We start from the raw sequence: 15,926 nt of genomic DNA, 5'->3' as shown, positions 1-15,926 counted from the left end.
CGGTTAGCTCCTCGGCTTGAGAGGTGTTGAGGCTAATGGCTTCAGCTAGCTTCACGTTCGTTTCGTTCTGCTTAGCCAAAAGTTCAGCACACCTCTTCTCCGCCAGCGCTCTATTTTTCTCCGCGGCAGCGGCCTTCTTCTCGGCGGATTCAGCTGCCTTTAGTTTTTCCTTCGCTGTTTTGGCAGCTGACTCCCGCGCCCCCTTCCCACAGTCGACCTCCTCGGCAAGATCCTGTATACGGCCAGCCAGTATGTGAGCCAGTTGAGCAGCCTGGCAATCACAAAAGTTAGTACGGAAATAGAAGTAAATGTATGGAAAGGAATAGACAACTAAGGAGTTACCGCAATAGCGTGCCACTCTAACCGGCGCCCCACGGACTCCTCGGACCCCTCCTCGAAGGCATGCACATCGTTGGGAAGAAGAAGACCCTCAGCTAGGGTCTGGGCAATACGGCCACCCTCGCCTTTCTCCCACAGCCGCACACAGGCGATCGAAGGCAAAGGCTTGCCGTCCAACAAGAACTTGGGCTTCCATGCTGGAGCCGCTTGGAAGGAGGACGCAACCCCCGGACCGACCTGGGTCTGCGGCTCGCGAATAACGATCCCCCCTGTTGGCTGGGGAGGAGTCTGGACGGCAGCATCTCCCGGACCCGTGGATGGTTGATCGGTGACCTTCTATTTCTTATGGGCTCGTCCAGCTTGAGAAGAGGGTGGAGGGGGAGGCACCTGGCTCCGACCCTTAAAAGGTGGGGGCTGGTTGGGTTGCCGTGCACCAGGCACAAAGCGATCAATAGTCATAACCTTCCTTGACACCATGTTTCCGACGGGTTGGGTATCTTCAGCCGATAAGGCAGTCGCTTCAACCGCTGGTTGCTCGGGCTCCGCAGCTGGGTTCTCGGGCTGCGCTTGCTCTTGAACAGGGTCCTCTTGTTGAATTGTCTCGTGAGCTAACTCTCTAAGACGCCGAGACACACATTCCGCGGACTCGTCCCGTAAAGGAGCTAACTCGTTCGAGCAAGTGTAGCGCCTTCCGAACTCCCTTGCCTCCCCGGTTGTAAGCTTCGGCGGCAAAAAGTTCGCGAACCGTCAATACATGACAACAGGGGACTATCAACTAATAGTGCCTGCTTAAAGGTCTGCCAGGTAGAGTAAATTGGCTCTACTCCGAGGATCAGGTGCGAGGCCCAGAGCTGTCCGTCCTAATGCACGAATATCTCGGAACGAAGGATGAAGTTCAGGTCTTTCATGTGGACGGTTCTGATGTCCGGAATGAACACTTTGCCATCTGCAAAAGAACAAGTGTTATATCAATATCCGATGATGAAGATCTACTTCAATAAAGAGGAAAGAAAAGGAAAAAAGGGGGGAAAAACAGTTAGATCAAGGGATCGGTACGAACCCATTTCACGCCGTGAAAGAGGGCAAGGGACATCTCCGGCAAACCAGTTGTCGCGCACCCGAACAAACTCCCCGATGGAGTTCCTATTTGAATCAGGTAGGCAAGATATTAGTCGTACCCGATTATCTCTTGTTTTTAGGTAATAATTGGTAGCTTTGTTCCCACAAAGGCTATACATATGGTTAATATCATGGTAATTTAACTGTAAATCAAATGTGTGGTTCAACCTATTGACGCAGCTAACTACCCGGTAAAAGTTGGGGGGAAGCTGGTCGGGACACAATCCGTAGTACCTAAGTGTATCTGCTAAAAGGGGATCCACGAGGAATCTAACCCCACCCTCTAGAATTGACATTAAAGGAAAAAAGGTCGTGCCTAGTCCTCGGTGGAGAGCGATTTCACTCTCGTGGCAGTAAGTCACTTCCACGTCATCGGGAATATTAAACTTACGCCTAAAAATGGCCAGGGCAGCCGGGGCCTCCAAGAGATGAGAGTAGCCCATCTGTGACGCTAAATGCTATGAAAGGGAACTTGAAGAAATAAGCTGAAGGAATAGGAAGGGGAAGAGGCCTTACTTTGGGTTCTAAGGGAGGAAAGAACTCTGGGCAGGTGAGTAAGCACACAAAGAGTTGGTCGGCAGAAAGTAAGCTCGAAGGATCAGAGGTGAAAAAAAAGTGAAAGAATGTTCTGAGGAAGGCTATTTATAGGATCAGAAAAAGGGCAAAGGAACGTTCAATCAAGCAATAAATGGGCACAATTCACGAATGACCATTCGGATGCCAAAGATAACCGACACGCGCGCCGCTTCGGTTCGCGAACCGTCAGGCAATAATGACAACTGAACCTAGCGTAACGAAACAGCGCGTCTTTTAAGATGAGCATTAATGAGAACCCATAACCACATGAGTCCCAGGCCATAAGACTTCCGAGACCAAAAGGCTCGGCTGGCTCCTTGATTCTTCCCGGCAACCGGGTATGAATCAAAGGGGGGCTAATGTATGGCACCGAGATCCCAAGACCCATATGGGCCCTGGGCTCAGGCCCAATGGAACGGCCCCATCGCCCTAAACCCTTCTTGAAACTGCCTTCATAAAGAACGAGTTTTGGGCCTCGGATCCTGAGCTGCGCTCGGCATAGAACCTCCTGAACAATCATATAAACCCTGTCCGGGCAAGTCATGAGATGCTCGAGGAACATCATTACCGAGCAGATTCGCCTGAACTGGAACCAAGTTCCAAGGCCATAATTGTTACATCCCACTCTCACCTAAACACCCACTTAAAACAGATAATATTGGACCTTCAATTGCACTAGCGATGGCAGTAATCATGATCTTCCCACTAACCTAAGCTATAAATAGCAGAAGTTGGGGAGGATGAAGGGGTTCAGAAAAAAGGAGTGAAAACAGTGATTTAGAGGGGGGAGGAACATTACTTTGAGTCTCTGTGCCGAGAATGACCCAAAGTAGGAAATCTTGAAGCCCACCTTACAAATAAATTGTGAGCCCAAGTGAGGTTGAGCCCAACAGTCTCGTTTTAGGCTTGCACAGTTCACCTAACAATTCCTTTGCTGACATTGTTGGCCGCAATTGCAGGTGGTTGATGAGCCAAATTCATCACTGTGGCTTATGAAGTTTGCCATATTTATCATAAAGCAATTAAATGTGTAGACACATTAGCAAGCATAGTTGTCAATATCGTACGATACGCAATACGTATCGTATCGTTTGAAAAAAGTGTTGTATCGTTGATACGTATCGTAGGTGCATATGAATCGAACGATACAATTGTATGTATCGTACGTATCGTGTGTATCGTACGTATCAGTTGTATCGGACGATACATAAACAATTGGCTTAAATAGGCTTTTTTAACCAAAATTTCAGCCCAAAACGTTTTTTCATTTTTTTAAAAGCAAGTAGGGCTATTTTGGTAGTTTGGCCCAATACAAAAGCCTTCTTAATTATTTATTTTTTTTTTTTTAGCCCTAAAAAAATTGAACCACAATTAAATCTATTTATCCACACATAGCCGCACCAGTCAGTAGTCACCCACACGTTTTTTTTCCTTTGTATCTCAATTCTCAAGCTCTCAACTTTCCCAAAACCCCTTTGGCTTCCTCTCTATTTGATTCCATCTTTTTACCTTTTAGATCATCAAGTTCCAAGAGATCTCTCATCAAGGGACCACAAGCTCCAAAGGACCACAATCTTGTCTTTTTCTTCTATTCCTTTTCCTAACCCAAAAGTCCTACACTCTCACATGCTACTAGAGCAAGACAACAACAACAACAAGCACTGCCTCACGTTGGGTCCACTATGTGTGTAAGGTTAGTTTTTCTTTTTTCTTAATAAAATTTTTTGATTAATTCTTTATACTGAAAAATTATTGTAATTATTTATTGTTATTAACATATTATATTAGTTAATTTAGTTTAATATAACCGAGTGGCTTATAAAAAATTAGTTTAGTATAACTGAATATGTATCAATGTATGTATATGAGTGTTTATATATAAATATTATATATATATATATGTATTTTGTAATGTTAATATTAATATTGTGAATTTGTGATAGTGTAACTATGACTGTGATACTTAATTTGTGTACATAAAAATTGTTGATTGACTATAAATTCATGTGTTCATATTTGCTTTTAGGTATATAAAAAAAAAAAAAAAGGGTGATAGGAGGAAAAGAAATAAGGAGAAAGATCCCACTTGGGATCATTGTCTACGTATCAATGATGATAAGACAAGTAGGCTTAAGCTTAAATGTAATTATTGCTCAAATGAATATTGGGGTGGAGTCATAAGAATGAAAAACCATTTGGCACATACACATAAGGATGTTAAACCATGCTTGAAGGTGCCCGAAGATGTTAAAAATTATTTTGCCAAACTTTTGGAAAACATTAAAAAAAAATGAGCAACTTGATGATGAGTTTGATGTTGAATGTCTTCAAGAAGATGAATTACAAAAGATTGGTGGTGATAATGCAAAAAAGGGAACCATGGATGCATACTTAAAAGGGAAATCAAATTCTAAACAAGTGACTTTACCTTCCTTGGTGAAAGATCGTACTGCAACTTGTTTGGCTATTTGTAGATTTTTTTATGCTCATGCTATACCTTTTCATTTAGTTAAGAGCCCTTTGTTTAAAAAAATGATGGATTCAGTTGCTAATTATGGCAAGGGATTGAAACTCCCTACTTATCATGAAACAAGGGTGACTTTCTTGAAAAAAGAGGTAGAAAATATGCACTTCACATTGGATAAGTATAAAAATGAGTGGAAAAAAACAGGTTACACTTTAATGCCAGATGGATGGACGGATAATAGAGAGAGGTCTATCACAAACTTCCTTGTCAATAGTCCAAAGGGAATAGTTTTTCTTAAATCTATTGACACCTCCGATATTTCCAAGAATGCTGAAAATTTATTTCAATTGCTTGATTCTTTGGTGCAAAAAATTGGAGAGGAGAATGTGGTACAAGTAGTGACAGATAGTGCTTCAGCTTATGTTTCAGTTGGTGAAAAATTAATGGAAAAAAGACGTAAGATCTTTTGGAATCCTTGTACTACCCACTGCATTGATTTGATGCTTCATGACATTGGTGATTTGCCTGTGCATGCAAATACTATAAAAAAAGCAAAGAAGATCACTGTTTTTATTTACCGTCATAGATTTAAGAAAAGGGAGGGAATTGGCAAGACAAGGTGTCACAAGATTTGCCACTGCCTACTTAACTTTGAAGAGTATATATCAACAAAAGATTGGATTAAGGTCTATGTTTGCATCTGAGGAATGGGCTAAGAGTCCCTATGCAAAGAAAAGTGATGGCATTAATGTCCAATTAATTGTCTTGAGTGATCCAAAGTTTTGGCCTGCTATTAAATTTTGCTTGAAATGTGTGATCCTGTTAGTAAAAGTTTTAAGGCTTGTAGATGGTGATGTAAAACTAGCAATGGGCTACATATATGAAGCTATGGATAGAGCAAAAGAGCAAATCCGGAAAAATTTTAATGATGTGCAAAGGAGATATAGACCTATATTGAGAATTATTGAAACTAGATGGGAGCTTCAACTTCATAGGCCTTTACATGCAGCAGCTTATTTTCTCAATCCTAAGTAAGTTCATTATTTGAATTGTTATATATTTTAATCTTTATCTTTATATTTTGTATGCCTATTTATTTATAAGATATAAAACTGTGATAGGTTTCATTATGATCCCAACTTTGTTGCAAATGAAGAAGTGAGAGTTGGACTTTATGAAGTGATTGAAAGGATGTGTCCTATAACTTTGGAGAGGTGTAGGATTGATCTACAATTGGAGAAATTTGATAAAGCTAAGGGTTTGTTTGGAAAAGAAATGGCTATACTTACAAGAACAAAGAAGCAGCCAGGTATGTGCTATTGTTATTATCATTATCATCTTAATGTAGCTTTTTATTTGTTGTTATCATAATTATATTGTAGCCCTTTACAATTTCTTTTGTTGGTAATATAGCATTGTGGTGGGAAAGTTATGGAGTACATTGCAAAGAGCTTCAAAACTTAGCTATACGTGTCTTAAGCCTAACTTGTAGTGCAACGGGATGTGAAAGAAATTGGAGTACTTTTGATCATGTACACACTAAAAAAAGAAATCGTCTTGAGCAACAAAGAGTGAATGCTTTGGTGTTTGTAAACTATAATATTAATTTGGAGTTGAGACAAATAAAGAGAGAAGAGAATGGTGACTCATATGATTCAATTTGTCTATCGGATATGGAATCTGATGATGAATGGATTACCGAAAAGGAAGAACCTTGCTTGCCAGAAGATACTTCATGGATGGACATTCATGAATGCTTTGAAGTTAATGAGGAAGGATGTAGTAGAAAAAGAAAGAGAGGTATAAATTTATATTAAATTGAAATTTTCTTTTCTATATTATGAATAAAATGCTAATTTTGACAATATATATTTTTTGTTATTATTTTTATAGGTCCAAGAAATTTGAATGCCAAAAAGAAAAGTAAAGAAAAAGTTATTGAAGTTGAAGAACCAGAAGAGATAGTGGATGTTGGAGATGATGAAGAAGATGTACAAGAAGATGCCAATGATGAAATGATTTTGCAAGATGATGAAGATGATAACTTCATTGACTTGGACTATGGAGATGATTTTGATGATTTTGATTAGGTAGTGATGAATATGATTAGGAAAAAAAATATTTTGACTAATATAATATGTAGTGACATTGAACTCTAATGAATTTGGATATGGATATTTTTATCTTTTGGATATGGATGTTAAAAATATATTTCCATTTGGTTTACTTGGTTAGCTTAGTCAAATACTTTAACATAAGTGATAATTAAAGTAGTCATTATTTGCATATGTTTCAATTTTATAATAAATATATGTATATGTATAATGTTTTATAAATTTTATATAGTGTTTGTGTATTTTACGATACACGATACATAAAAATGAAAAAACGATTCACGATACGATTCACGATTTGACAACTATGTTAGCAAGGGCTAAAATATTCTAAAATTTTTGGAATAACTCTATCGTGGGCTTCTTAAAAATTGAAATCCTATTTACCTATTTTGAAATGAATAGATTAAATTTTACTGCATAATCAACCTTATTAACTATCCTCTATTTCGTATATATTTAAATTATTGATGATGTGTTAAAATTCAATATATTCTTTTTAAAATTAATGGATAAGATTTTGAAAATTCCATGATGGAGTTATTCTAAAAATTCGCCTAATCTCGTTACCAAGACATGAATGCTGCTTGCCAGCCTGTAACACTTAATAATTTTAAATAGTACATATATAGAGCTTTTAAATTTTGGATTAAAAAAATATATTTGGCCTCCTAAAAATTGAAATTGGCAAAAAAAAATTTCAAAAAATTAAAATAGTCATGTAGTTCAGTTCATTCATGTGACCGGTGTCTCCTCCAAAAACACATAATAATAATAATAGTAATAAATTTTTTTTTTAAAATCTCATTTACGAAACAAATTCCTAAGTGCTACTACTGAATACCAATTATAAAAAACATAATGAAATCTGATAATTAGAAAAACCAAAAACGGAAGCATGTATGTTCAAGGATGCTGTCTACCTAATTTGACTCTGATGCCTATAATAACAGAGTGCGCCATGAATTATTTGGTTTGATTTTGTCTTAGAAAAAGCATGTAGATGACCTAAAAGAAGAGAAATCTAGAGATGAATACTGATACTGATTCAACTTAAAACCTATTGCTTTTTTTAAACTACTGGTGCTGTGCCTCTTGAGTAGGGCTGAGATTAGACCATGTTTTAAACTTTGAAAGGGGAGAAAAGCCCACCATCCCTCTCATCTTCTCCTCTAAAATCTCCTTCATCTCTCTCCTTATCCCTGGATATCCAACATCAACCTATAGAGTGGTTTTGATCATGTTCTCAAGTTTCAGAGCCTCTTCAGGTTACAAGCTATTCATCTTTATGAAACTTCCACTTCAATACATTTTAAGACTTTGTTTCAATCTGTATGTACCAATACACCTAACCGAAGGGCACAACTATCTACTATTTTTGCATTTGCCAGAGAGCCCCTTTAGCCTCTCTTAGAAATGGCTGTCTGGGATTTTACAAGGCAAATTCATAATTACAATATTTGATTGAAATTCACCAAAATCCTACGTCACATATGGTTATTAGCCGAAATAACTTATGAAGTAAAAATATATTTTCAAACAAAAATATTGAACATCCTACCAAGTGAAAGCCACCCTTCCACTAAACTAATAAAAAATCCAAACTTCAATGGGAATGAAGCTGTGCTCTGCCATTGTTGCAACAATGCATACAAGAATTCAAGGCCTCATTTGGTAAAGCATCTTAAACACATGTTTTCAGTTTTTAAACAACATTACACGCATTTTCACACATTTTTTCACTCACACGTATTTCAAAAAAATACAAACAACATTACTCAAACTCCTCTACCAAACGGGCCCTTGATATCCCATGCATGCGAACAAACATCCATCCACCCAGAGACACAAGCCCATATACACACAGATTTATAGTAACACTATTTGTTTCTCACTTAACTACAAATCATAAAACAATCTCTCTGCTTAAACAATCTGCTTGAGTTCATATAAACATAGAAATTAACAATTTTTTTTTTCTTTCATTTGTTCCTTTTCTACATCGACTGACCGATGGTAATTGCTAATTCTAGATCCACATAGTTACTGTGCCATGAAATAGAGTATACAACAATACAAATCAATGATAGGAATTCAATTTGGCCCAAGCGACAGAATTGGCAGGTGAAAATCATAATTAATTTGACAAACCAGCTAAAAAATTCACCATCCTTCACCATGTTGTTGCAGAGCATTAACACATTCATCATGTTCTTGCTGAGCATCATAAACATTACATGTAATAAGTCCTGGCACATATATCAACCTAACCTTGCTTCTCTTCGTAGTACCTAGATGAAAGGCCAACAGCAGATGAGAAAAATTGTGTATATACATATACTCACTAGTCAGAAAAAGAGCATGCTGCAATAAGCAGGTCTATAGACTCTATACACATTTTAAACCTAGATAGAAAACATTCTATTGTGTTCTACATATATAACCTATGCTTATAAAAGTTTATATAATCAAATATGCTGTATCACACAAAATTTGGGGATGAAGTAAACACACACAAAATTTTAATGTGAACTCTAAAGGCCCGTTTACAGCTCAGAAGCCCCTCGTAAAGAAGAAGGAAAATGTCACCCAACAAAGAGATGTTAGAAATTTTAAGTGGCATGACGTGTAACGCAGTGGATATGCCCTTTTTCACTTCTACCTTCTAATCTAGACCAGCTTTACATTTTTGAATACCACTCAGGAGCTCAAGCCAGAAGAACAAAACCCAATTTATGGCCGAATAGTAACTCAAACATAAGTGCGCACACTTCAAGCAGAATTCAGAGCAATCAAATGCTGATCCCCTTACCTATTTAGCTACTTTTACAGATCTAGGCATGTTGTTCAATGTTATTAGAAACTATGCTAATGGCCATCATGCCATGCATTTCTTGTTCAGGTTGAATTGACATAGATTAAATATATCAGTAGACCAAGAGGAACGTGGTAAATAATGTCAGAGAACACTATCCAGTTTCACAATGAAGGCCCCCAGCAAGCTATCACCATTTTTTAAATACATGTGGATGTACTCCAGCACATGCCAAACTTTACCACGCTAAAAGTTGGTCTTTCTTTCTTCCTTTTTTGGACATCCAGTTGCCTCTCCTGGCTCCAACAATGTTCTATCTTTGACCCAATTTAGTTTTGAACCAACCAAAAACACCCTATCCCAACTCATCCCAATCTTTAACCAAAAAATGGCAAATTACAAAGATTAATGATAACAGACCTATGCAGAAAGGCGAAAAAAGAGTATATCCATGAGTCCTTGAGTAAAAATAGAAGAATCAAACAATTGTTATGGCACGTTCTTTGTCACAGTTCCATTTTTCTGGGGGTTGACTCTCAAATATTAATGATCTGGACCATTACACTCATTTTTTATCATTGTTACAACAAGTGAGCAATGGGGGAGTCGAAACTAGTTCTCCTCATAACTCATAAGGGAGACCAGGTATCTACAAGGTTCTTAGCTGAAACACTACACTCCTTAATCCACATAACATGCAATATGATGAACCCTGAACAAGAGGATCAAGACTTAATTTTTCATGCATATCTAACTTTGGTAACTACAGTTGTTTGCCTCGAAAATATCACCCAAGGCATTCCTACGATGGAGAGTTGGCATATGAACACTGTCTTCATAACTTGGAAGCTGGAACTAGAATGAGATACGAAACAGAATGAAAAGTGTCTAGAGAGGTTGTGAACATCTTTCTGGGTGGATAACATAAAGTTCTGGGCAACCGTAATCTCTTATGTATTAAAGGCAACCCTAAGCACATCATATGGCCCTTAGCAGCATTAAATATCTCAAGGATAAAGGTAGGTATACTTAATAATTTTGCAAGGAATTTTGAGACTCATTCATTCTTTAAAGTGACATAACTACAAAAAATTGTTGGAAAACTAGAACTTGTATGCAACTAATGGTAGTTATTATGAAATTCAATGATCTAATGGTAGTCTAGTTGAGAAAGTAGCAAGGAACTTTCACTTTATAATTTCTCAGCATCTGAATGCAATTGCAAAGCATTCTTGAACTACAACACATCTTACAAGCATTCATCATCTCCCAAATTAAGCATATATATGTATAGGTTACATTAAGCGAACTGCAGTGGCGAACACATGCAAGTTCGAATCTATTGGGACATCAAGGCTACTCCATGTTGAGATGAACAAGATGAGCCCAGGTATAAATTTGGGAAGAGAGAAGAAAAGGAAGATAAATGAGGAAGAGTAGGGGCAGGGGGTGTTTCAAGAGGATGACATCAGCTTTGTTTAGAAAGAAATGCATTATGAGTGTGGAAAACATCTTATCAAGGGATTCTAGGGAAACCCCAGTGGTTCCAACACCTTTTGTGGTATCTGGAAATTGAGGTACGAACCCCACCAATCCCCCCCCCACCTATTTACCTATCAAAAAAAAAAAAAACATTTTGTCAACTGCAAACAGTTTTTTTGTTTAAATTTGTTATACTATGCCTGTAATCACTGTGACTTAAAACCTCTGGGTCCTAACCAGGCCTTCTGCCAAGTCTTTTACAGCTTTACTTATGTAACTGCAAACAAATATATTTGAAAAGGAAATTAGTTGTTTTTACCTCCTCAGCAAATTTTATTAAAATGGTTGTTCGAGGCCTTTGCTGACCTTCCATGGGCACAAAATGAGCTGTTACAACAGCTGGAAAACCAGCACTATCCAAAACACCCTTCAAAGATAAAGAAAAAGCCCATTAGAGCCTCCAACATCTAGACTGTCAATTGATAGGAACAAAGGCAATGAAGCACTTACTCTTACTATTCCAGCAACAAACGCCCCACAGTTAAATGTCCCCATGTCTTTTGGAATTGAAATAAATCTACAACCCAAATTGGTGTATTAGCTGGAAAATATTGTAAAAATCTACATTTTCAGCTAGTTGTAATATTAGCAATATAAAGTACAACAGCCACGAAATTTCTTACCTATTCACAAGGAGCTCCTTTTCGCTGATCATGTATTCATCTTCATGTTCGGTGCCTTTCTCAAGTGAGTCAGCCACCTAATATGATGACAAAAGATATGGTAAGATTATCAATGAATTTGAGTATTTCATGGAGTTAAAGTTTTCTAGTCCAGACACAACAGAAATACACACCAGCATGAAGAATTTCTGGTCTGAATTGTGTATTTAAAATGAAAAGGGACAGATATCCAACAGAAATACACCCCTGAATTTTCTGCTAAATCAATGACTAAGCAAAGCCCATATTTATATAGATTCATCCAATATCATCATTTATATCATTCATGAAGTCTAAGCAGTAACCTTCACTGTCTAAATGTTCCACAGTCTTGAAGTAAATTGTTCAACATTGAGTGCACCAGATCTTCAAACAATATAATTGGAATTGACCGGCACACAAGTAATGCTTATTTTTTTTAATGAATAAGAAATAATGATGATAAGTTGATAACAACAAGAACAACATCCATAAATATACCATCATACTAATGAAAATTGACTAGGAACAAAAATAATAACAGTGATTATCTAGTGTAGTTCTGAATTCTCACAAGCATCATCCACAATTACTATAAAGGCTAAAAAAAGCTAACACAAATACTTGATATACATAATTTTATAATCACATGCAACTTTTTCCCCTTATTGTGGTAGCAAGATTAAAACCAAAATCCTACTTACCAAAGAAGACAAGTGTTAGAATTACATATGCTAAGATGAACTAAAAGATAAAATAATTCATCAAAAAAAAGAAGATAAAATAAAATAATCCTCATATTAGATAGAGAATTTGTCTAACTCATTGTTTGTATTACATAACCACATTTCACAGTAAATATACCACATATACTATCCCTACAATGAGGATCCTCATTAATACCAGCACTTTTGTTTTATAAGTAAAAAATCTTATTAGAAGAGGTGGGGCCTTGTGATGGCAGGTGCCTTCCAAAACATTGACAGGTCACAGGTTCAAACCTGGGAATCAGCCTCTCCAAAAAAAAAAAAGGGTTAATGCTGCCTACCAATCAACTTTCCTAGACCCCGCAAAAGTGGGAACTTAGAGAATTAGATGCAAAATATATATATATATATATATATATATTATTATTAGAAAAGGAAAATAAAATACCACGTATATAGATGTGAACAGGCACTTTCCAAAGTATACAAATCACAAAGAAAGGAAATCAATAAATCTACAAAAGATATTGAAGGAATGCCTCCTAGTGCATGCATTCAGTCGACCAAAGACCACAGGATATGCTCTATGATGACAAAAGTAGGACACCCAACTCCATGAAAAATCCTCTTATTTATTTCATACCGCAGAGTCTAACAAATAGAGACATGGCAACCACACCTTAGCTTCTCTATGGCACTGAAACCATTCTTGGATAGGAAATCAATAAAATCTACAAGAGAAATTGAACAGATGCCTCCTAATGCACACATTCAATCAAACAAAGACTGCAAAATATGCTCTTTGAGGACAAAATTAGGACACTCAACTCCAGCTCTGTTTCAACTGGCTAGAGCCATGGAGCTCTGGATTGAGGATGTTAAAGATAGGCACCTCTCACTTCATTTTCAATCATTCTTAAAGGAGAAGGGAGTGTCATTAGAGCTATGAGTATTCATGGGCCAGGTTTTTGTTTGACCTACCACTTGAACTAAGCACATCATGTTCAAAAAATCAATGACCAATGTTGGACCTGCAATGTCCAAGTTATCAACTAAATAGAATCTTCAAGTTATCAATCAAATCTGACAGTTTAGTCAGTTTGGCGAGTCAACAACAAAGACGAGGAAATTGATGGCAAGGGAGGGAGAGAAGGGGTTGGCCACTGGCAAATCCCAGCCTCCCACAACAAGATCTCAACATCCCACAACAGATTCTGGCCTCCCTCAGACACAATTGGCATCATCTTACCTACAAATGGTGGTGTTATTAGAGAGAGTCTTAGAGATCAGTCGTTTGGTTTTGTCACTTAAACCAATGACAATTGGACTTTGTCATAATGAAATAAGATTTCAACTGAAACAGCCATCGAAATCTGCTTGGGTCAGGTTGCGTGGGTTGTTGAATAGCCCTCATTTGAGCTATAGCTCATTGGCAAAACATCTCTCCCTCTCTCTCTCTCTCTCTCTCTCTCTCAAGATACACCAATAACAAAACTTTTCAAAAACAATTGTGCCATTTCCAAATGAATTTTCATTCTATCACTACATTAAAACAGAACTGAGAAAATAAAAACAAGTAAACAGCCAACTTGTAAGTTTGGTGCCATGAAATATACTTCATATATCCACCACATAAAGAAACATACCATTTTCAGATTTTATGACGATTAAAGGCAAAGCTTTCGAGTCAAGCAGGTAAAATGGACGTAGTTTACAATAAGGCTCATATGATAATCTCATGTGTGTGCACACACTAATAATATTAAAGTAGCAAGTAATTCATGTAAAGAAGCACCTTTCTCTAAGAAAGAAAAGGCACTTCAAATTTCCTTAACTTTAGTTCATTCAAACACTTAGTAATCCAACTATCAGAACATCCAGAAAATCAGGATATACAGAAACTGAGTGACAAAAAAATATTTGGAAAAAAAAAAAAAAAAAAATCAATGTTACTGAGAAAGCATTTGATTTAAGTGCTGGCAAACAAAATGCACTTACATATATCTTTAACATTTAACCATTGAATTACGGAAAAAAATATAAACAATAACAAAAACAACAGCATTCACCTTTCCAAATAACACCTTCCATACTGTGCTGTGTACAAACGAAAGAATGCCCAACAATCGTGTTTCCCTTCTGTTTCCCTGTGGTATCAAGAAGAATATCACCATATTATTGATGCTAACCTCATCAAAGAAGACATACGTATCACACATACACTAACGCATTATAAACCCCAACAATAATAGCCTACTTTGATTGATGATAAATCAATTCCAGTAAAATCAAAGTAATATACCAATAGAAATGCATTCAGAAAGACATCAATCCAAAGAAGAACTTTCAGTTGCATGCCATACCTTATCCCTATGGCAAAGAAGTTCCAAAACTCGAGCCCCAACAGCATAGCCTGCATCCTCCAGCCTGATCCATTTGAACAAGGCAAAATTTAATGAAAATTCAATGTAAGTAACTAGTATGAGGTTTTCCTAATCTTCCGATCATACAATTCCGACAGTTTTCCTTTCTTCTTTACACTGTCTTCTTTTTCTTTTCCTTATTAGTGATTTTTTCATTGAAATAGTACAAAAAGGGGTGCAACCCTAGCGCTAGGGAGGTACACCTTAGAAACTTTCATTTTCATCAATGGTTCTCAAAAACATGTTGCAATGTAATAATGACTCCAAATCAAACACAAAATCCAAAAGTAGTACAAAATTGGGCGATTGATTATAAAAATTAAGAATGAAACCTTCGTTCTAACTCGGCAATATTGTCCACCTGCGTCTGATTGTATTGGACAAGCTCCGAAAACAAGAACGCAAACGCACTCAAACTCACCTGCAAAAAAAAAAAAAAAAACCTCAATCTATAAAAGTAAAAAAATGAAAAATACAGATAATCAAAAGAATATATAAAAATTCCAAATTCGCTGTCTCTGCTTCGCTATTTCAATCTAATAAAAAAAAGTGTAAATACTTTGAAAGGTTTTGAGTGAGATCTAAGAGGAAATGGAAGTTGTAGAGCAGAGAAAGCAAAAACAAAATGAAATTCAAAATTGGCTTCATTTTCGGAATTAAATAAACAAAAATGAGCAAAGATGGGGGGAGAGAGAGAGAGAGAGAGAGAGAGAGAGACCTCTTGCTTGCCCTTGCTGAGAGGCTTGTCGAGAACGTTCGAGTACTGCTTGATCTTCCCAACTCCGATCATCGTAATCTTCTCTTTCTTTGTGTGTGTGTGTGTGTGTGTGTGTGTGAAGAAAGGACGTACAGCAGATCGAGAGAAGAAGCCTGTTTAACTAGAGTTGTGTAATGGTCACTCTTTTTTTCTTTTCTTTTCTTTTTTTTAATGCTGCAATATATATGTTTTAATTTTTTTTTTTTTTTTTTTTTTGTGATTTTGAAAATTGATAACATTTTTGAAGACTAGCAATATTATGTTCTAAAATTGAATAGTCCCAGACTCCCAAATTTGTTTTTGATTTAATATAGATTCTCAATAAATTAGTAATGGTTAGGTTTTTTTTTTTTTTTTTTTTTTTTTTTTTTTTTTGTGGAAAAGAACGGTCATGGTTAGTTAAGTGTATTTTTTTTTTCTATTGTT

At 36.7% G+C, this 15,926-nt stretch overlaps 2 protein-coding genes across 2 annotated transcripts; one reads left to right on the top strand and one right to left on the bottom strand.

Moving 5' to 3' along the window:
• Nucleotides 1-5,823: 5,823 nt before the first annotated feature.
• On the top strand, nt 5,824-6,591 carry LOC126704890 (uncharacterized). Its single transcript, XM_050403882.1, has 2 exons — nt 5,824-6,301; nt 6,395-6,591. The coding sequence occupies exons 1-2, from the start codon at nt 6,175-6,177 to the stop codon at nt 6,589-6,591; spliced, it is 324 nt and encodes a 107-aa protein (XP_050259839.1). The 5' UTR covers nt 5,824-6,174.
• A 1,892-nt stretch (nt 6,592-8,483) lies between these two features.
• Nucleotides 8,484-15,648, bottom strand: LOC126715597 (uncharacterized). The gene is made up of 8 exons (XM_050416287.1): nt 15,462-15,648; nt 15,076-15,164; nt 14,684-14,747; nt 14,390-14,467; nt 11,596-11,672; nt 11,423-11,489; nt 11,232-11,339; nt 8,484-8,906 (listed from the first exon to the last, which is right to left on the bottom strand). The coding sequence occupies exons 1-8, from the start codon at nt 15,531-15,533 to the stop codon at nt 8,877-8,879; spliced, it is 585 nt and encodes a 194-aa protein (XP_050272244.1). The 5' UTR covers nt 15,534-15,648; the 3' UTR covers nt 8,484-8,876.
• Nucleotides 15,649-15,926: the final 278 nt, after the last annotated feature.

The sequence above is a fragment of the Quercus robur genome, chromosome 2, assembly GCF_932294415.1.
Source record: "Quercus robur chromosome 2, dhQueRobu3.1, whole genome shotgun sequence".
Classification (NCBI taxonomy): domain Eukaryota; kingdom Viridiplantae; phylum Streptophyta; class Magnoliopsida; order Fagales; family Fagaceae; genus Quercus; species Quercus robur.
This window is presented reverse-complemented; position numbering and strand designations above follow the sequence as displayed.

Bases quoted from the DNA above. Each gene is read 5' to 3' on its own strand.
- LOC126704890 (XM_050403882.1), top strand. From the start codon at position 6,175: ATGGAATCTGATGATGAATGGATTACCGAAAAGGAAGAACCTTGCTTG. The intron at 6,302-6,394 runs GTATAAATTTAT...TTATTTTTATAG, and splicing joins TAGTAGAAAAAGAAAGAGAG to GTCCAAGAAATTTGAATGCC.
- LOC126715597 (XM_050416287.1), bottom strand. From the start codon at position 15,533: ATGATCGGAGTTGGGAAGATCAAGCAGTACTCGAACGTTCTCGACAAG. The intron at 15,165-15,461 runs GTCTCTCTCTCT...TTTTTTTTGCAG, and splicing joins TCAGCAAGGGCAAGCAAGAG to GTGAGTTTGAGTGCGTTTGC. The intron at 14,468-14,683 runs GTATGGCATGCA...TTGATACCACAG, and splicing joins TTCTTTGCCATAGGGATAAG to GGAAACAGAAGGGAAACACG.